This window comes from Salvelinus namaycush, chromosome 36, assembly GCF_016432855.1.
Source record: "Salvelinus namaycush isolate Seneca chromosome 36, SaNama_1.0, whole genome shotgun sequence".
Taxonomy (NCBI): domain Eukaryota; kingdom Metazoa; phylum Chordata; class Actinopteri; order Salmoniformes; family Salmonidae; genus Salvelinus; species Salvelinus namaycush.
Genome location: NC_052342.1, coordinates 11733128 through 11755980, shown reverse-complemented (window position 1 = coordinate 11755980; position 22853 = coordinate 11733128). Strand labels below are relative to the sequence as shown.

Sequence of the window (22853 nt, the reverse complement as noted above, 5' to 3'; positions counted from 1 at the left end):
CACCACGCACCAGGCCTACAGTGCGTCTCAGCCGGCCAGAGTCTGCCGTCTGCCCAGCGGCGTCTGAACTGCCCGTCTGCCCAACGGCGCCTGAACTGCCGGTCTGCCCAACGACGCCTGAACTGCCCGTCTGCCAAGCGGCGCCTGAACTGCCCGTCTGCCCAACGCCGTCTGAACTGTCCGTCTGCCAAGCGCCGCATGAACTGCCCGTCTGTATTGAGCCTTCAAAGCCGCCCGTCTGCCATGAGCCTGCAAAGCCGCCCGTCTGCCATGAGCCTACAGAGCCGTCCGCCAGACAGGAGCCGCTAGAGCCTTCCGCCAGACAGGAGCCGCTAGAGCCTTCCGCCAGACCGGATCAGCCAGAGCCTTCCGCCAGACAGGATCAGCCAGAGCCTTCCGCCAGACCGGATCAGCCAGAGCCTTCCGCCAGACCGGATCAGCCAGAGCCTTCCGCCAGACCGGATCAGCCAGAGCCTTCCGCCAGCCATGAGCAGCCAGATCCGTCAGCCAGCCATGAGCAGCCAGATCCGTCAGCCAGCCATGAGCAGCCAGATCCGTCAGCCAGCCATGAGCAGCCAGATCCGTCAGCCAGCCATGAGCAGCCAGATCCGTCAGCCAGCCATGAGCCGTCATCCAGCCAGGATCCGCCAGAGCCGTCATCCAGCCAGGATCCGCCAGAGCCGTCATCCAGCCAGGATCCGCCAGAGCCAGCCAGCCAGGATCCGCCAGAGCCAGCCAGCCAGGATCCGCCAGCCAGCCAGGATCCACCAGAGCCAGCCAGCCAGGATCCGTCCCTCAGTCCGGAGCTGCCGTCCCTCAGTCCGGAGCTGCCCCTTATCCTGGTGCTGCCCCTTATCCTGGTGCTGCCCCTTAATCCAGTGGGGTTAATGTGGAGGGTGGCCATTTGGAGGAGGCTACGAAAGCGGGTAGTGACTATGGTGGGGTGGGGACCACGACCAGTGCCAGAGCCGCCACCGTGGACAGACGCCCACCCAGACCCTCCCCTAGACTTTATGCTGGTGCGCCCGGAGTTCGCACCTTAAGGGGGGGGGGTTATGTCACGTTCCTGACCTATTGTTCCTTTTTCTTTTATTTATTTAGTTGGTCAGGGCGTGAGTTGGGGTGGGTTGTCTTTGTGTGTTTTTTGTATTGTCTAGGGCACAGGTGTCAAACTCATTCCACGGGGGGCCGAGTGTCTGCGGGTTTTCGCTCCTCCCTTGTACTTGATTGATGAATTAACATCACTAATTAGTTAGGAACTCCCCACACCTGGTTGTCTAGGGCTTTATTGAAAGGAAAAACCAAAAACCTGCAGACACTAGGCCCTCCGTGGAATGAGTTTGACACCCCTGGTCTAGGGTGTTGTATGGTTTAGGGGGTTAAGTAGAGTAGATGGTTTAGTGTTCAGTGTAGGTGTCTAGGAAAGTCTATGGTTGCCTGAATTGGTTCTCAATTAGAGACAGCTGGTTATTGTTGTCTCTGATTGGGAGCCATATTTAAGGCAGCCATAGGCTTTAGCTGTTGTGGGTAATTGTCTATGTCAGTGTGTAGTGGTCAGTGTCAGCACCATTTCTGTTTATATAGCTTCACGGTCGTCAGTTTGTTGTTTTGTTTCGTTCGTTGCTCTTCTCAAATAAAAGAAGAATGTATTTCTCACACGCTGCGTTTTGGTCCTCTCTACAAAGTCAAGACGATCGTGACAATGGCCAGAAACAAATACCTTTCCTTCTGAAACTCGTCAGTCTATTCTTGTTCTAAGTGACCCCAAACTTTTGAACAGCAGTGTATATATAGTATATATATATATATATATTTTTTCACATTTTCAAACAGTACATTTATATTTTCCAACGGGGCTATACATTTGGGTGAGGTTTTTTTCTCGCCTGAGTAGCCTCGTTTCACTGCCAAAATTAAAATTAAACCATCCAGTGTTCAGCGAAATAACACAATGTCAAATACAGGTAGCCTAGTCCAATAATTAACATCCAATCACATTAACCGTTACTTTCTTGTGGGAAACCTTCACTCTTGCACCGACATTTAGAAATGAAACATGACAATTAGAAAAATAAGCCACATTGTCACGTTCCTGACCTGTTTTCTGTTGTTTTGTATGTGTGTGATGGTCAGGGCGTGAGTTTTGGGTGGGCAGTCTATGTTTTCCGTTTCTATGTTGGTTTTGGGTTGCCTGGTATGGCTCTTGATTAGAGGCAGGTGTTTTGCGTTTTCCTCTAATTGAGAGTCATATTAAGGTAGGTTGGTCTCACTGTTTGTTTGTGGGTGATTGTCGCTGTGTCTGTGTATTTTGCACCACACGGTACTGTCTCGTCTCGTTCGTTCGGTCGTTCCTGTCTGTTCATGTGTTTCCTCGTTTCATGTAAGTTCATAGTTTAGGTCTGTCTAGTTCGTTTTGTTATTTTGTTTATCATTCAAGTGTATTTAGTTTCGTGTTTTTCCGTCTTGTCAAATAAACATTATGTATTCATCACCCGCTGCGCCTTGGTCTACTCACTCACCGAAAGAGAGCCGTTACAGAATCACCCACCAATCCAGAACCAAGCAGCGTAATTTCGAGCAACGGGAGAGTATACAGGACTTGTGGAGTTGGGAGCAAGTATTTAACGGAGAAGGACCATGGGCTAAAGTGAATCACCGTCCATGGGAACAGCTGGAGGCAGTTCGGAGAGCGGAGGAAAAGAGAGAGAGGAACCGGCGTTATGAGGGGACGCGTCTTGCACGGAAGCCCGAAAAGCCTGTGAGTAACACCCAAAAATTTCTTGGGGGGGGGCTAAGAGGTAGTGGGCCAAGGGCAGGTAGGAGACCTGCGCCCACTTCCCAGGCTAACCGTGGAGAGCGGGAGTACGGGCAGACACCGTGTTACGCAGTAGAGCGCACGGTGTCTCCTGTACGGGTGCATAGCCCAGTGCGGGTTATTCCACCTCCCCGCACTGGTAGGGCTAGATTGGGCATTGAGCCAAATGTCATGAAGCCGGCCCTACATATCTGGCCACCAGTACGTCTCCTTGGGCCGGCTTACATGGCACCAGCCTTACGCATGGTGTCCCCGGTTCGCCAACACAGCCCAGTGCGGGTTATTCCACCTCCCCGCACTGGACGGGCTACGGGGAGCATGCAACCAGGTAAGGTTGGGCAGGCTCAGTGCTCAAGGGAGCCAGTACGCCTACACGGTCCGGTATTTCCGGTGCTACCTTCCCGCCCCAGCCCAGTACCACCAGTGCCTACACCACGCACCAGGCTTCCAGTGCATCTCCAGAGCCCTGTTCCTCCTCCCCGCACTCGCCCTGAGGTGCGTGCCCTCAGCCCGGTACCTCCAGTTCCGGCACCACGCATCAGGCCTATTGTGCGTCTCAGCCGGCCTGAGCCATCCGTCTGCCCAACGCCGTCTGAGCCATCCGTCTGCCCAACGCCGTCTGAGCCATCCGTCTGCCCAACGCCGTCTGAGCCATCCGTCTGCCCAACGCCGTCTGAGCCATCCGTCTGCCCAACGCCGTCTGAGCCATCTGTCTGCCCAACGCCGTCTGAGCCATCTGTCTGCCCAACGCCGTCTGAGCCATCTGTCTGCCCAACGCCGTCTGAGCCATCTGTCTGCCCAACGCCGTCTGAGCCATCTGTCTGCCCAACGCCGTCTGAGCCATCTGTCTGCCCAGCGCCGTCTGAGCCATCTGTCTGCCCAGCGCCGTCTGAGCCGTCTGTCTGCCAAGCGCCGTCTGAGCCGTCCGTCTGCCACGAGCCGTCAGAGCCGCCCGTCTGTCCCGAGCCGTTAGAGCCGCCCGTCAGTCAGGAGCCGCTAGAGCCGCCCGTCAGTCAGGAGCCGCTAGAGCCGTCCGTCAGTCAGGAGCCGCCAGAGCCGTCCGTCAGTCAGGAGCCGCCAGAGCCGTCCGTCAGTCAGGAGCTGCCAGAGCCGCCAGCCAGTCAGGAGCTGCCAGAGCCGCCAGCCAGTCAGGAGCTGCCAGAGCCGCCAGCCAGTCAGGAGCTGCCAGAGCCGCCAGCCAGTCAGGAGCTGCCAGAGCCGCCAGCCAGTCAGGAGCTGCCAGAGACGCCAGCCAGTCAGGAGCTGCCAGAGACGCCAGCCAGTCAGGAGCTGCCAGAGACGCCAGCCAGTCAGGAGCTGCCAGAGCTGCCCTACAGTCATGAGCTGCCCTACAGTCATGAGCTGCCCTACAGTCATGAGCTGCCCTACAGTCATGAGCTGCCTTACAGTCATGAGCTGCCCTACAGTCATGAGCTGCCCTACAGTCATGAGCTGCCCTACAGTCATGAGCTGCCCTACAGTCATGAGCTGCCTTACAGTCATGAGCTGCCCTACAGTCATGAGCTGCCCTACAGTCATGAGCTGCCCTACAGTCATGAGCTGCCCTACAGTCATGAGCTGCCCTACAGTCATGAGCTGCCCTACAGTCATGAGCTGCCCTACAGTCATGAGCTGCCCTACAGTCATGAGCTGCCCTACAGTCATGAGCTGCCCTACAGTCATGAGCTGCCCTACAGTCATGAGCTGCCCTACAGTCCGGAGCTGCCACCCAGTCCGGAGCTGCCGGAGTCCCTCAGCCCGGACCTGCCGGAGTCCCTCAGCCCGGACCTGCCGGAGTCCCTCAGCCCGGACCTGCCGGAGTCCCTCAGCCCGGACCTGCCGGAGTCCCTCAGCCCGGACCTGCCGGAGTCCCTCAGCCAGGACCTGCCGGAGTCCCCCAGCCAGGACCTGCCGGAGTCCCTCAGCCAGGACCTGCCGGAGTCCCTCAGCCAGGACCTGCCGGAGTCCCTCAGCCAGGACCTGCCGGAGTCCCTCAGCCAGGACCTGCCGGAGTCCCTCAGCCAGGACCTGCCGGAGTCCCTCAGCCAGGACCTGCCGGAGTCCCTCAGCCAGGACCTGCCAGAGTCCCTCAGCCAGGACCTGCCAGAGTCCCTCAGCCAGGACCTGCCGCCCCTTATCCCGGTGCTGCCCCTTATCCCGGTGCTGCCCCTTATCCCGGTGCTGCCCCTTATCCCGGTGCTGCCCCTTCATTTAGGTGGTTTTAGTTGGAGGGTGGTCATTGGGAGGGGGATACAGAAGCGTGGAGTGACTATGGTGGTGTGGGGACAGCGTCCGGAGCCTGAGCCACCACCGTGGTCAGATGCCCACCCAGACCCTCCCCTGGACTTTGTGCTGGTGCGCCCGGCGTTCGCACCTTGAGGGGGGGGTTCTGTCACGTTCCTGACCTGTTTTCTGTTGTTTTGTATGTGTGTGATGGTCAGGGCGTGAGTTTTGGGTGGGCAGTCTATGTTTTCCGTTTCTATGTTGGTTTTGGGTTGCCTGGTATGGCTCTTGATTAGAGGCAGGTGTTTTGCGTTTTCCTCTAATTGAGAGTCATATTAAGGTAGGTTGGTCTCACTGTTTGTTTGTGGGTGATTGTCGCTGTGTCTGTGTATTTTGCACCACACGGTACTGTCTCGTCTCGTTCGTTCGGTCGTTCCTGTCTGTTCATGTGTTTCCTCGTTTCATGTAAGTTCATAGTTTAGGTCTGTCTAGTTCGTTTTGTTATTTTGTTTATCATTCAAGTGTATTTAGTTTCGTGTTTTTCCGTCTTGTCAAATAAACATTATGTATTCATCACCCGCTGCGCCTTGGTCTACTCACTCACCGAAAGAGAGCCGTTACACACATGAGTTTTTTGAGCGAGAATAACGATGATTTTCGAGTGGTAAGACTGGCTAGGACAGGCAAGCCCCATACTAATGTGGAGGACGTAATACTTCCTGCTGCTGCGGATATGGCTGGGACAATGCTGGGGGAAAAGGCCCAAAAAACTATACAGACAATATCTTCATCAAACAACACTGTTTCACGATGCATCAGTGACATGGCAGGAGATGTTTTGAAACAATTACTGCTTTGCAGATAAGCCAGTGAATTATATGCATTACAGCTGGATGAGTCAACAGACGTGGTGGGCCTGGCACAGCACCTGGTATATGTCCGTTATGTTAATGGGGGTCAATTAAGGAAGACATCCTCTTCTGCAAACGACTGGAAACCAGAACAACATGAGAGGATATTTTAAAGTATATTTATAAGTACTGGACAGCTTTGTGACATCACATGGACTTTGGTGGTCAAGATGTGTTGGTATCTGGATGCGCAAAAGCCAATGCAGGGAGACATAGTGGAGTGGTAACGCACGTGCAAGCAGTTACTCCCGACGCCACTTGGGTACATCCACCGAGAGGCTCTTGCTGCCAAGGGAATGCCTGACAGCTTGAAAGACGTTTTGGACACTACAGTGAAAATGGTTAACTTTGTTAAAGCAAGACCCCTGAACTCTTGTGTACTTTATGCATTATGCAATGATATGGGCAGCGACCATGTAACGCTTTTACAACATACAGAAGTGTACTGGTTATCAAGAGGCAAAGTATTGACACGTTTTTTTTAAATTGAGAGACGAGCTTAAAATTTTCTTTACTGAACATAATTTTCATTTGTCTGACCGCTTGCATGATGACGAGTTTCTCACATGATTGGCCTATCTGGGTGATGTTTTTTCTCACCTGAATGATCTGAATCTAGGATTACAGGGACTCTCCGCAACTATATTCAATGTGTGGGACAAAATTGAGGCTATGATTAAGAAGTTGGAGCTCTTTTCTGTCTTCAGTAACAAGAACGACACACAGGTCTTTCCATCATTGTATAATTTTTTTGGTGCACAAAAGAACTCAAGCTTATGGACAATGTCAAATGTGATATTGCGAAGCACCTGAGTGAGCTGGGTGCGCAATTACGCAGGTACTTTCCCGAAACAGATGACACAAACAACTGGATTCGTTACCCCTTTTATGCCCTGCCTCCAGTCCACTTATCGATATCTGAACAAGAAAATTCAACAAGCCATTCTGTGGAAATTTAATTTAATCAGAAGCCACTGTCAGATTTTCTGGTTTCTTGCCTTGGCAAATCGCACTGTTAAGACACCGATGTCCTTTGCAACCACGTACCTATGTGAGAGTGGATTCTCGGCCCTCACTAGCATGAAAACTAAATACAGGCACAGACTGTGTGTGGAAAATTATTTAAGACTGAGACTCTCTCCAATACAACCCAACATTGCAGAGTTATGTGCATCCTTTCAAGCACACCCTTCTCATTAACCGGGGGTGAGTTATTCACAATTTTTGATGAACAAATAAGGTTTTATATGTAAGATGGCTAAATAAAGAGCAAAATTATTGATTATTATTATATTATTATTTGTGCCCTGGACCTATAAGAGCTCTTTGTCACTTCCCACGAGCCAGGTTGTTACAAACTCACACTCATTCTTATGTTTAATAAATGTGTCGTATAGTGTGTGTGTGGCAGGCTTACAATGATGGCAAAAAACAACATTTGAAAGTGCGCTGACCCTGATGCTGGAGGTTGAGAGAAATGTACAGTATATTTATGGGTCGGAAAATGGATGTGTCAAATGGTCGTGTCCCTCCTCTTCTCCATTTCATAACCAAACTGACCAGTGTACTGTACATGCATGTGAGCATATTATTGGAAACTGATGAAATGATGCCGACAGAATGCGCCAACCAGCCTTGGGACAGCTAAATTTAACAGCGCTTGTCACTTACACAAAATGTCTGTTATGCTACATGTCAAAATAACCCAGGAGGAGTTGGAAAATAGTTGCTAAGGCATGTGAACGCGGTCCTAGTTTCAAACTGAGATTCCTAAAGAGTTTAAATACTGTCAAGCTTAAAGGGATAGTTCCCCCAAATTACAAAATGACATATATTGGGGATTTTGACTTGCATTGGCTTTGTTCCACAAATGCTAAAACATTAGAATTTGGAGACAGTGGCCAGGTTAACTTCTCTGGGATATGTGGGACGGTAGCGTCCCACCTAACAAACAGCTAGTGAAATTGCAGGGCGCCAAATTCAAAACAACAGAAATCTCATAATTAAAATTCCTCAAACATACAAGTATTATACACTATTTTAAAGATAAACTTCTCGTTAATCCAGCCAAAGTGTCTGATTTCAAAAATAATTTACGGCGAAAGCACACCTTGCGATTATGTTAGGTCAGTACATAGCCACAGAAAAACACAGCCATTTTTCCAGCCAAAGAGAGGAGTAACAAAAAGCAGAAATAGAGTTAAAATGAATCACTAACCTTTGATGATCTTCATCAGATGACACTCATAGGACTTCATGTTACACAATACATGTATGTTTTGTTCGGTAAAGTTCATATTTATATCCAAAAATCTGAGTTTAGCCGGGACGCTACTGTCTCACTTGGCCAAAAGCCAGAAAAAATGCAACCAAATTCAAATAAAATACTATAAAAATCAAACTTTCATTAAATCACACATGAAAGATTCCATATTAAAGCTACACTGGTTGTGAATCCAGCCAACATGTCAGAATTCAAATAGGCTTTTCGGCGAAAGCAAACAATGCTATTTTCTGAGGATAGCAACATTGTAAACAAAGAGAGAGAAGCATATTTCGACCCTGCAGGCGCGACACAAAACGCAGAAATAAAAATATAATTCATGCCTTACCTTTGACGAGCTTCTGTTGCACTCCAATATGTCCCATAAACATCACAAATTGTCCTTTTATTCCGTCGATATATATCCAAAATGTCAATTTATTTGGCGTGTTTGATCCAGAAAAACACCGGTTCCAACTTGCTCAAACGTGGCTACAAAATATCTCAAAGGTTACCTGTAAACTTTGCCAAAACATTTCAAACTACTTTTGGAATACAACTTTAGGTATTTTTTAACATAAATAATCGATAAAATTGAAGAAGGGATGATCTGTGTTCAATACAGGATTAAAACAAACTGTAGCATGCTTTCTGGTTACGCGCCTCAAACAAAAAGTACACTTCACTCGACTCTCGTTCTGAACAGGGCTACTTCTTCATTACACAAAGGAAAAACCCTCAACCAATTTCTCAAGACTGTTAACATCCAGTGGAAGCGGTAGGAACTGCAAGAAGGTCAATTAGAAATCTGGATTCCCAATGAAAATCCATTGAAAAGAGAGTGACCTCAAAAACAAAAAAATCTGAATGGTTTGTCCTCAGGTTTCACCTGCTAAATAAGTTCTGTTATACTCACAGACATGATTCAAACAGTTTTAGAAACTTCAGAGTGTTTTCTATCCAAATATACTAATACTATGCATATCTTATCTTCTGGGGATGAGTAGCTGGCAGTTGAATTTGGGTATGCTTTTCATCCAAACGTGAAAATGCTGCACCCTATCCTAGAGAAGTTAACAAACCAAAGCATGGGGATTGTTGTCATACCTTGTCCATAGACTGCTTACAGGGCAAGTAAATCAAATCACATTGTATTTGTGACATTGTATTTGGCCCTTCCCAACAAAGCAGAGAGACAAAATAAAAAAAATAATAACACGAGGAATAAATACACAATGAGTAACGATAACTTGGCTATATACACAGTGTACCAGTACCGAGGGAATGTGCAGGGGTACGAGGTAATTGAGGTAGATCTGAAAATATCATCTCAGTGCAAGAGGCTTCACTACAGTCCCTGGTTCGAATCCAGGCTGTATCCCATCTGGCCGTGATTGGGAGTCCCATAGGGCGGCACACAATTGGCCCGGCGTCATCTGGGTTTTGCCGGGGTAGGCTGTCATTGTAAATAAGAATTTGTTCTGAACTGACTTGCCCAGTTAAATAAAGGTTAAATAAAACAAATAAAAGATCAAAAACAGTAACAGCAGCATATGTGATGAGTCAAAAGACTTAGTGTGGAAACGGACAATGTAGGTAGTCCTGGTAGCTATTAGTTAAATAGTTAACCAATAGCTACCAGGACGAACTATTCAGCAGTCTTATGGCTTGGGGGTAGAAGCTGTTCAGGGTCCTGTTGATTCTAGACTTGGTGCATCGGTACCGCTTGCTGTGCGGTAGCAGAGAGAAGAGTCTATGACGATTTGGGTGGCTTGAATCTTTGACATCTTTTAGGGCCTTCCTCTGACACCGCCTTTATAGAGGTCCCGGATGTCAGGGAGCTTTTTCCTAGTGATGTATTGGGCCGTACGTAAACCCTCTTTAGGGCCTTGTGGTCGGATGCCAAGCAGTTGCCATATCAAGCGGTGATGCAGCCAGTTAAGATGCTCTCAATGGTGCAGCTGTCAAACTTTTTGAGGATCTGAACTGATATGTACTTTTGGAATTTGTGTGAACTATCCCTTTAAATGTGACTAAAAGAACCTACACAGTGCTTCAAAATAGCTTTTTTGCTATTATTGATCCTAGTTTGAATCCATAGTCCTTGTCTGGGAAATGGAGCTAAATGGTGGTATTGAGCAAAATATACTACTGTAAGTGATGAAGGAAAGTAATGAATATAATCTCTCTCTACTTGCAGTCCATCGATCCCGGGCAGCAGTTCACGTGGGAGAACTCCAACCTGGAAGTCAACAAACCAAAGAACAGATATGCTAACGTGATAGCATACGACCACGCCAGAGTCCTGCTGTCGGCTATTGACGGTAAGCAGCTCTCCCCTTGCCTTGAATTGACTGTCAAGTGACTGTCTACTTCTATACAGTACCACTGTCTTCTGTGCCATAGGAGTACTAGCATACACTGAGCTATGGTATCTAGGGCTGTGACGGTCATGGAATTTGGTTTAACGATTATTTGTTACACGCACGCACGCACGCACGCACGCACGCACGCACGCACGCACGCACGCACGCACGCACGCACGCACGCACGCACGCACGCACGCACGCACGCACGCACGCACGCACGCACACACACACACACACACACACACACATACATACATACATACTAATTAACCAATTCCATTGAATATTTCCCATAGAGAGAAAACATTTAAAAAATAACATAAACAAACTGGCGCTTCCGCGCCAGTAAATGGATGCTAATGGGAAGAAAACTGATAAATAAAGACATTCAGAGGCCCTTTGCAGTCTCCCAGAAAGCTCATGCAGCTGAGAGTGTTGATGGACCCCATTAACAAGCCATAAACACACATCTGTGCGGCCACATCGAAGCCTTCGCGAGGGAGGAAACCGCTACTCTGCCAGACAGGCTTGTGGGACTTCCCCCTGGAGCTCCAAACAAAGCCTTTGGCAACCAGGACTTCTTAGATTAAGTTCTTTTGGCGTAAGGAACATGTCTGTATAAGTAGCTCACCAAGCTAGCGACTGACTGTCGGGATTCGAATGGAGGACGTTTTCCTCGGGTGCTTTTGGAATCCGCTGATGTGTGGTAGGCTATTAGCGTTGACTGTATTGAGGGGAATTGGGTGATACTATAACTCTGTCGTTATAGACCCACATAACAAAGTCATGATAGTGTTCTAACAGATGTCATAAACAGTCATGTCAGATGATTGTAACTGACACAACACGTTCAGCATCATCTATTGACTCATAGTCATTAATTATGTCCACAACATGTTGTTATAGTTGTGTTCCATAAGCCAGACATGAAGACCACTTGATTTATTCCTTTGTACGCTGCCACAGGACTTTAGTTGGCCAACCTACGTGTCTCCCCCCCACTTTGAACTCCGAACGATTCATCAAAATTTGTCTCTTTTCATTGTAACATTCCTCACCAGATGAATGCACGTTATGTAAGCAAACATCTGTATAGTCAGTTTTCCACTATACTTTATTTGTAACTCAGTTGAGACGCAGTTCTAAGTGGACCAACTTGAGTCACTGGCCAGCTGTTTCTCAAAAGGTCAGTGCAACTAAAATGGAGATCACAACATATCCTAATTATGGTTTTCTGTGCTTGATCGAGGAGCTTTTAATGTCCAGGTATACTGGTTATTCTCCAATTGTTGGAACGTTATGATACCGTCATAAATTGTGATAGCAGGCCGATGATGTATTAGCAGAGAGAAGCAGACTCATGGCCTCTTTCCTGAAGGAACAGGCCAGCATAGAACTCTAAAAGAGGGCTTTTACCAAAAGTTACTTCAGTGTGGATTATGCCTCGTAAAACGGATAACCATTAAAATTCCAACCACAAACACCACTTTTAGCCTTTTTTAAGACACATTGCCAAATATGTAGGTGATTCTTTGATTGTTTGCCAGTAAGTTTGATATCTGCACCATGTTATTAGTTGTGTTTCTTTTTGATAACGGTATTGAACGTTTTGCAAGCAGATGGATGCGTTTTGCACAAATTCTGAGTGACACTCCGGCCATCTGCAGAGAAACCAAATATGCTTCCAGACACTGTCTTGTTTTCATTAAACCATAATAATGTCTCTTTTTCCTTACACGTCCCTTTCATTTTGAAAGCTGGGGGCTTAATTGTCTTTATCCCTTGTCCATTATGGAAATATACAGCTAGGCAACGGCTGCATGAAAAGGTTTAGCAGGGAAAAGGAAGGGAGGGAGAAAAAAGACGCGTAAGAAATGTCGGGTTTTGAATGAGCTCACATTTTCTTTTCTAGTCTTCTTTTTTTTGCACTGAATAAGTTACCTGGGAGAAAGAGGGAGTGGTGGATGAAAGGGGGGAGAGTTGGAGCACGGGCGGCTGGCTATGCAAACGTGGCATCCATGCAGATGAGACTTATCTTGGTAGACCATGTGTGCGCTGGGCCCCCAACTGCCAGTCCTGAAGCATTGACTAGCTGTCAGCTCCGTCTTCGCCTCTCCCCGGATTGGAAAAAAAAACAACTGCTTTCATTTAGCAACCGGTGAGAAAAGGAGAGTAGGCGGAGGTTGTGGAAGAAAAACAGTTTTGCCTGGTTTCGTTGTTTGTTTTTCTCTGTGAGGTTGAGGGGAGAGGTGGGGCGGAGGTTTTTTTCAAAGCTAAACTTTATCTCCGCCTTGAAGTTTCACTGTAGATAGCGGAAATGCTCTTTTTGGAGTCATCAAAGTTACATTCAAGAGTATGATAACAATTGACACAGTGATTCAACTAGTAGGCAGCCATTTTGTGTGGATGGATGACACAAAAGGCACACAATGGCAAAGCCTAAACGAAAAACACAGTACACTTAGACTGTATGCCTGGGTAGTTCCTGGCTGAGTAAACTAACTCTGGATTTGTGCCCTTTTAGTCAGAAAGAACTCAGTCAGGATTAAGTGTTGTTCAATGTCAAAACAACTCAAGGTATTGAGTAGCAGGGGTCTGAACCTCTAAGCACTAGCAGAGTGACTTCACTTTTCACAGTACCTGCTAGTCTAGTGGATGGACTAACGCTATTGATCCCAATCAAAGCCAAAGCCACTGTTGTGTCGCTCATCGTTTTTCCCCCGTCTGTCGTACAACCAAAGTTAATCACTCCCCACACACAGACCCCACACAAGTATGTACACACACACCACTCCCCCCCCCCCCCCCCCCCAACCAGACACCATCCATTCTAATCACTTTCCCTCATATTTTCTAGGTATCCCTGGAAGTGATTACATCAATTCTAACTACATTGACGGCTATAGGAAGCAGAATGCATACATCGCCACGCAGGGCTCGCTGCCCGAGACATTTGGTGACTTCTGGAGGATGATCTGGGAACAGCGGAGTGCCAACATCGTCATGATGACCAAGCTGGAGGAGAGGTCCAGGGTAAGCACAGATCTGGAATCAGCCCTATGGGATTCATTATTCATTTGATTGTCATGCACAGGTCTAGGTGTTACACAGATCCATTTTATCCTACCCTGACATTAGCCATAGTCGCCGAAACAAAATGGAGTAATTCTACAAATGTACATTTAAATATATGGCAGAAGTGTCATATCATTGGATTTGTAAAGTAGAACATGTCTAAATATAATTATGTCTTCGTTATATATTCTACCTCAGTCGTCTACATTTTGATATCAGTGTATGTGGTCTGTAAAGCAAACATACTGGAATATAATTTCAGATACCAAATTAGGTGTAATTCAATTAGCCTATTTTCCATTGTTTACTTCCAAGCTTCATTCAAACAGCAACATCATAGCCTAACCCATGACTCATCATGGCTAACCATTTGCTTCTGTGATGCAAATACAACATTTAACATTTTCCTAGAACCCATTCCTCCTTTCATTCTGTGTTCATATTTCTATGTGTGTTTTGTCATGTTCCTTCAGATGCCCTCATATTTCTTCTCTAAGGCAAGACATCTTGCATTCTGTTTCCAATGGATGTCACTCACTCACTTATTTGCCACAACATGACTTTCCCTTTTCTTCTTTTTAGTATTAGTGCTGCTATACCGTTATTGCAATTAGTTGCATGGTCACTAGGTTAGCCAGCAGCACTGCTTTAAGCATGTTAATGCTAACTGTAATGCTAACTGTAAAATGTCAGTCATTCGGTACAAGAACCAAGCACATGGCACTTTTCACTCTTTCAAAGTTAAAAGGCAAACACTTTGTCTGACACTGCAAGGTCTCTTATGTATGTTTGAAATCACAAAGAAACAAAGACTGCATGGTCTCCACAAGTTGCAAGTTCACTACGTTCACACAATTCCTCCTCTAGAGATCATTAATTACTTGTTTATACTCTCAAGAGGAGAACAATTCCATGTATTCCACCTTACGATTTTACTGTATTACCTAGAAGAACTGTCTGAACAGATGTTGTGAATGGATTGCTTTCACTCTTCTCTAGCCTACAGGGCCTTCAGAAAGTATTCCCTCCCCTTTACATTTTACACATTTTGTTGTGTTACAGCCTGGATTTAAAATGTATTGATTTTTGTCACTGCCCTACATCCAAAACCCCATAATGTCAAAGTAGAAATATGTTTAATTTTTTATATTTTTTATTAATAAAACATTTAAAACTGAACCCCTTTGTTATGGCAAGTCTAAATAAGTTCAGGAGTAAAAATGTGCTTATCAAGTCACATAATAAGTTGCTCACTCACTCTGTGTGCAATATTAGTGTTTAACATGATTTTTGAATGACCTCATCTCTGTACCCCACACATACAATTATCTGAAAAATCCCTCAGTCATGTAGTGAATTTCAAGAACAGATTCAACCACAAAGACAGAGGAGGTTCTTGAATGCCTCAAAGAAGGGAACCTTTTGGTAGATAAAAAAAGCAGACATTGAATATCCCTTTGAACATTGTGAAGTTATTAATTACACTTTGTATGGTGTATCAATACACCCAATCACTACAAATATACAGATGTCCTTCCTAATTCAGTTGCCGGAGAGAAAGGAAACCACTCAGGGATTTCACCATGAGGCCAATGGGGACTTTAAAACAGTTACATAGGTTAATGGCTGTGAAAGGAGAAAACTGAGGATTGATCAACAACATTGTAGTTACTCCAAAATAGTAACCTAAATGACAGAGTGAAAAGAAGGAAACATGTACAGAATAAAAATATTTCAAAACATGCATCCTGTTTGCAACAAGGCACAAAAGTAATACTGTAACAAAATGTGGCAAAGCAATGTGGCAAAGCAATATGGTAAATCCAATATAACACATTACTGAGTTCCACTCTCCATATTTCCAAGCATAGTGGTGGCTGCATCATGTTATGGGTATGCTTGTAATCGTTAAGGACTGGGGAGTTTTTCAGGATAAAACAGAATGGAGCTAAGCACAGGCAAAATCCTAGAGGAAAACCTGGTTCACCAGACACTGACAGTGAATCTTCCTGAGTGGCCCGAGTTACAGTTTTGACTTTTATCATCTTGAAAATCTATGGCAAGACCTGAAAATGGTTTTCTAGCAATGATCAACAACCAATTTGACAGAGCTTGAAGAATTTTGAAAATAATAATTGGCAAATGTTGCACAATCCAGGTGTGGAAAGCTTTTAGAGACTTACCCAGAAAGACTCAAAGGGTAATCATTGCCAAAGGTGATTCTACAAAGTATTGACTCAGGGGTGTGAATACTTATGTTAATTTGATATTTCTGTATTTAATTTGCAATACATTTGCAAAAAAAACAATTTTCACTTTGTCATTATAAAAATGTATGTAATTCATTTTGAATTCATGTTGTAGCAAAACAAAATATAGAATAAATCAAGGGGTATGGATACTTTCTGAAGGCACTGTATATTGTAGACCCAAGTGCATGTTTTGACCATTGTCTGGTTCTAGTTGTTAGTTGCTTTAGATAATGAAGTATCACATAAGAATGACTCATAATTTTGTGAATATATACAAAATCTGCCTCATAGACCTTTGTCAAGCTTTAGCGCATTGTTTGACAACATTTGATGATGAAATATGCTTCATTTTGTTGCTAACTAATGCCCCCATCTTCTGTATCGATCTTTTAGATAATGGCGCCGTAGGGATTGGCTGCCGTTTTACGGGCTCCAATCCAACTGTTCTATTTTGTTAGTTTTTTTGCATTGTGTGTAACTCATTTTGTACATAATGTTGCTGCTACCGTCTCTTATGACCGAAAATAACTTCTGAACATCAGAACAGCAATTATTCACCTCGGACCGGACAAAGATTTTTTTCTTTAATGAGTCCGGCGCAAACGATATACTGCTTTGTCGAGACTAGGTCCAAATCGTGAAGAAAAGACAGAGAAAAGGGGGAGGAGGGCGGGGTGCCTTGTAAGAATTTGCCAACGGGTAGGTAAACCCACACTACCCTCCGTATGTTTTGCCAATGTGCAATCATTGGAAAACAAACTGGACAATCTACGATTAAGACTATTCTACCAACGGGACATTAAGAACTGTAATATCTTATGTTTCACTGAGACATGGCTAAACGATGACTCAGATAATATAGAGCTGGCTGGCTTTTCCGTGCATTGGCAGGACAGAGCAGCTAAGTCTGGTAAGACGAGGGGTGGGGGTGTGTGTCTATTTGTTAATAACTGCTGGTGCGCTATGTTTAATATCAAAGAAGTCTTGTGGTATTACTCATCTGAGGTAGAATACCTCATGATAAGCTGTAGACCACAGTATCTACTCAACGAGCTGTATAAATCCTAAGCAAACAAGAAAATGCTCAAACAAGAAAACGCTCCTTGTGGCCGGGGACTTTAATGCAGGCAAACTTAAATCCGTTTTACCTAATTTCTACCAGCATGTCACATATGCAACCAGAGGAAATAAACTCTAGACAACCTTTACTCCACACACAGAGACGCATACAACGTTCTCCCTCGACCTCCATTTGGCAAATCTGACCATAATTCTATCCTCCTGATTCCTGCTTACAAGCAAAAACTAAATCAGGAAGTAACAGTGACTCGCTCAATACGTAAGTGGTCAGATGACGCGGATGCTACGCTATAAGACTGTTTTGCTAGCACAGACCGGAATATGTTCCGCGATTCATCAAATGGCATTGAGGAGTATACCACCTCAGTCACCGGCTTCATCAATAAGTGCATCGACGACGTCATCCCAACAGTGACCTTACATACATATCCCAACCAGAAGCCATAGCTAAAGGCTAGAGCTGCCGCTTTCAATGATCCTGGACACTAATCCGGACGCTTATAAAGAATTCCGCTATGCCCTCAGATGAACCATCAAACAGACAAAACGTCAATACAGGACTAAGATTGAATCCTACTACACCAGCTCTGATGCTCGTCGGATGTGGCAGTGCTTGAAAACTATTACGGACTACAAAGGGAAACACAGCCGCTAGCTGCCCCGTGACGCGAGCCTACCAGACGGGCTAAATGCCATTTATGCTCGCTTCGAGGCAAGCAACATTGAAGCATGCATGAGACCACCAGCTGTTCAGGATCACGCTCTCCATAGCCGATGTGAGCAAGACCTTTAAACAGGTCAACATTCACAAAGCCGCGGGGCCAGACAGATTACCAGGATGTGTACTCAAAGCATGCACGGACCAACTGGAAAGTGTCTTCACTGACATTTTCAACCTCTCCCTAACCAAGTCTGTAATACCTACATGTTTCAAACAGACCACCATAGTCCCTGTACCCAAGATAGCGAAGACTACCTGCCTAAATTATTACTTCCCCGTAGCACTAACGTCGGTAGCCATGAAGTGCTTTGAAAGGCTGGTCCTGACTCACATCAACAGCATCATGCCGGAAACCCTAGACCCAATCCAATTCGCATACTGCCCCAACAGATCCACACATGACGCAATCTTAATCGCACTCCAGACTTCCCTTTCCCACCTGGACAAAAGGAACGCCTATTTGAGAATGCTGTTCATTGACTACAGCTCAGCGTTCAACATCATAGTACCCACTAAGCTAAGGACCCTGGGAGTATACACCTCCCTCTGCAACTGGATCCTTGACTTCCAGACAGGCCGGCCCCAGGTGGTCAGGGTAGGCAACAACACATATGCCACGTTGATCCTCAATACTGGGGTCCCTCAGGGGTGCATGCTTAGTCCCCTCCTGTACACCCTGTTCACCCACGACTGCGTGGCCAAGCACGACTCCACTAGCATCATTAAGTTTGCCGACGACATAACAGTGGTAGGCCTGATCACCGACAACGATGAGACAGCCTATAGGGAGGAGGTCAGAGACTTGGCAGTGTGGTGCCAGGACAACAACCTCTCCCTCAATGTGAGCATGACAAAGGAGCTGATCTTGGACTGTAGGAAAAGGAGGGCCGAACAGGCCTCCATTAACATAAACGGGGCTGGAGTGGAGCGGGTCGAGAGTTTCAAGTTCCTTGGTGTCCACATCACCAACAAACTATCATGGTCCAAACACACCAATACAGTTGTGAAGAGGGCACGACAAAACCTTTTCCCCCTCAGGAGACTGAAAAGATTTGGCATGGGTCACCAGATCCTCAAAAAGTTCTACAGCTGCACCATCAAGAGCATCCTGATCGGTTGCATCACCGCGTGGTATGGCTACAGAGGGTAGTGCTTACGGCCCAGTACATCACTTGGGTCAAGCTTTCTGGCATCCAGGACCTATATCAATAAAATGTATTTATAAAGCCCTTTTACATCACCGATTTCACAAAGTGCTATACAGAAACCCATCCTAAAACCCCAAACAGCAAGCAATGCAGATGTAGATGCACGGTGGCTAGGAAAAACTCCCTAGGAAGGAAGCTAGAGAGGAACCAGGCTTTGAGGGGTAGCCAGAGATTATAACAGTACATGGCCAAGATGTTCAAACGTTCATAGATGACCAGCAGGGTCAAATAATAATCACAGTGGTTGGAGAGGGTGCAACAGGTCAGCACCTCAGGAGTAAATGTCAGTTTGCTTTTCATAGCCGAGCATTCGGAGTTAGAGACAGCAGATGCGGTAGAGAGAGAGTCAAAAACAGCAGGTTTTCCAGGAGGGGAGGGAGAGAGAGAGAATTAGAGGGAGCATACTTAAATTCACACAGGACACCGGATAAGACAGGAGAAATACTCCAGATATAGATTACCCTAGCCCCCCGACACATAAACTATTGCAGTATAAATACTAGAGGCTGAGACAGGAGAGTTCGGGAGACACTGTGTCCCCGTCCGACGATACCGCCAGGCAGGGCCAACCAGGCAGGATATAAGCCCACCCAATTTACCAAACAAAGCACAGCCCCCACACCACTATAGGGATATCTTCAAACCACCAACTTACTACTCTGAGTGGGGGGGGTCAATGTAAATACAAGGTGGTGTCAGATGTACACTTACAAATGGGCAAAGACTCCAGTCACCCAAGTCATAGACTGTTCTCTCTGCTACCGCACGGCAAGCGGTACCGGAGCACCGAGTCTAGGACCAAAAGGCTCCTTAACAGCTTCTACCCCAAGCCATAAGACTGCTGAACAATTAATCAAATGGCCACCTGGACTATTTACATTGACCCCCCCCCCCTCTTTGTTTTTACATTGCTGCTACTCACTGTTTATTATCTATGCATAGTCATTTTACAAATTACCTCGACTAACCTGTACCCCCACACATTGACTTGGTACCGGTACCCCCTGTATATAGCCTCGTTATATATAGCCTCGTTATGTAATTTTCTTGTGTTACTTTTTGATATATTTCTTATTGCTTTTGTTCATTTAGTAAATATTTTCTTAACTCTATTTCTTGAACTGCATTGTTGGTTAAGGGCTTGTAAGTAAGAATTTCACGGTTGTATTCGGCGCATGTGGCAAATTTGATTTGATTTGTCTCGATTTAGTTTCAGCAACAATATATTAGCTTCCATTGTATGTAAGATGAGGGTAGTACAGTGTATGAGGTAAGGCATCTGCATAAGGACTCTTCGAGTTCACTGTGCTTTCCTCTGGCAGCGAAATGACAATACTGTAATGGAAGTAGTTTTTTATTGGCTGTTCGCTCGGCAACAAAAACGCTATAATCATAATAAACCTGTGCCTGTAATGTGATTGGAAAACTGTGGTTAAGATTGTAATTATAGAGCCTGTCAGGCTAACAAATAGCACTGTCGGGCTTCAGTGGAACGTCTTCGCTGGGCCTGTTTCCTCCATTGTGAAATCACACAAGTCAGCACAGCAGCGTAGGAAAGACTTGGCAGCCTCGCTTTCCTGTTTGCCTTGTATTGACTTTCCTTTATGAAGCTGGATGAGTATTTGCCAGTTATGTCTATTAGGGTCTATTCTATCTCAGACAGTGATTCAGAGAGTTAGAGGGAAGAAATGGAGCATTGAGGATCAGATCGGATATGAACTTTATTGTGATTCAACAATTGTTGGGGATGTGTAGCAGGGGAGTCCTGCCCATTGAAACTAAGGGGTGCACAGACCCTCTCAGATTAATTATTTGTACACTGAAAATATAGCAGATATTGGTTATTTGACTCATTATTCAAACAAAGCAAAGTTGGTAATTAGTTCCTTCTCAAAAATAATAGGTGCAATGATGCCTATGTATATTAGAAACTGGTTAGATACAGAGTTGTTAGAAGTTGTGACCAAACCAGTTGTCTAATGTGACGTTTTCTATCAATCTCAGGTGAAATGTGACCAGTACTGGCCCACTAGAGGGACGGAGACCTACGGCCTCATCCAGGTGACGCTGTTGGACACGGTTGAGCTGGCCACATACTGTGTCAGGACATTTGCACTTTATAAAGTACGTTTGATTTCTTCATAATTAATTGAACCTTTATTTCACCTGGAAGTCAGACACCCAATTTGGGTTTTAGTTGAACTGAATTAAACGGATAACCGTAGCCACGGGCAGTAGCTTTACTCTAATCCCCTGACATCATTGGTGCAGTGTGGTTGAGATGAGGGACCACACCTCCTCAAGGTATTGAAGTATTATCGCTGCTGTTTAAAATGTTGCCCAATGTGTGTTCTATACATGTATATAGCCTACTTCCCCTCTGTCTATCAGAATGGTTCCAGTGAGAAGAGAGAGGTGAGGCAGTTCCAGTTCACGGCCTGGCCGGACCACGGGGTACCCGAGCACCCCACTCCGTTCTTGGCCTTCCTCAGACGGGTCAAAGCCTGTAACCCCCCAGATGCAGGGCCCATGGTGGTACACTGCAGGTAAGCAAGGCTCCCATGATATCACTATCATAGACTATGTTAGCCTGCCGAGCTAAGGACTAGGTCTTCTTGTTACTCATCATTCAAGCGTTGTCACAGATATAGATAAAATGACAGAGGGAAAGAGAATGCGACAAGGAAGAGAGAGCGAAGAAAGAGGGAAGAAAGAGGTGGAGGGTAGGAGGAGGGGCGGGAATAGATGACATGAGCTGCATATCACCGACTGAGAGCCGGAGGGAGTTGTCCTACTAGCTTTGTTGGATGTTTTTTTCTTCTCAATCTGAAAGTATTTACTACAACAGAGTAAGGATTACCGGTGTCAGTGCCCTTGGAGAAACGTAAATCCCTTCCGCACACACACAGACACACACCCAAACACCTGTCCTCCCCACACTAACATCCATGCATCAGCGCTCCATGAGTATCCAGCTTATCCCCGGGGTTATTACAAAATAAAATACGAAATAAAGCACTTACTTCTCACTTCCAATGACAAGAAGGAATAAACTCCAGACAGAGGCAAAAGAAGAATGTAGCCGTCTGCCTCTCTTCAGACTGGGGAGTTATAGGAGGCTCTGGTGTGTGTGTGTGTGGTGTGTGTGTGTGTGTGTGTGTGTGTGTGCGTGTGCGTGTGCGTGTGTGTCGTGTGAGAGAGCCAGAGGAGAGGGAGAGAGAGAGGGGGACAGAAAATTAAACTGAGATAGAGTAAGCAAGAAGATACAAATTTATGTCTGAAGAATGTACAATAAAAGGGATTACCAAAGAATACAAATTACTACAAGCTGGAGTTAATTAGACCTAGTCGCAGAATCAGTTTAAATGGAAAAATCCAGACTTTTTACGGCGAACCAGAATGCAGGAGTTAATGTCACTCAGAAGGTGGGTATTTTAATGCCTCGCCACCGCATCAGATAAAGGGAGTGTAGAGATTCAAATCCGTACGGAAGCATCTCACACAATACCACATCCCCTATGCCTTGTCAGACCACCATTTTGAAAATCTATATTTTTTTCCATCCCTCCATTTTTGTATTTCAATTCTTGCATCAGAATGTTAACTTAAGGCTACATTCTAATTATCTCTCCTTATCTCTTCCAAAGTGTTCACTTCCCTTTATTGATTTGAAGGAAATTACTGGTATAATAAATATGGGGGGGGGGGGGGGATCTCCCACTAGCCCTGCCTCCACTAATCCAATGCTTTTAGATTTGTGTGTACATAGTGAACGAGTGCACACTTCAGGAAAAATAAAAAATTACAATGGCGCCGGAGGGGATGGCTATTGTTTTACGGGCTCCTAACCAACTGCTATTTTATGTGTTTGTAACTTATTTTGTACACAATGTTGCTGCTACCGTCTCTTATGACCGAAAAGAGCTTCTGGACATC

General features: G+C 45.7%; 1 protein-coding gene across 1 annotated transcript in view; it reads left to right on the top strand.

Annotated features, from left to right (window-relative positions):
- Window positions 1-22853, top strand: part of LOC120030233 (receptor-type tyrosine-protein phosphatase delta-like) — a 176217-nt gene that overhangs the window by 138716 nt on the left and 14648 nt on the right. Inside the window, exons 22-25 of the mRNA XM_038975579.1 lie at window positions 10413-10536; window positions 13439-13614; window positions 20922-21041; window positions 21309-21463. Of these exons, the coding sequence (XP_038831507.1) occupies window positions 10413-10536; window positions 13439-13614; window positions 20922-21041; window positions 21309-21463 (575 nt within the window). The remainder of the gene's footprint in view (window positions 1-10412; window positions 10537-13438; window positions 13615-20921; window positions 21042-21308; window positions 21464-22853) is intronic.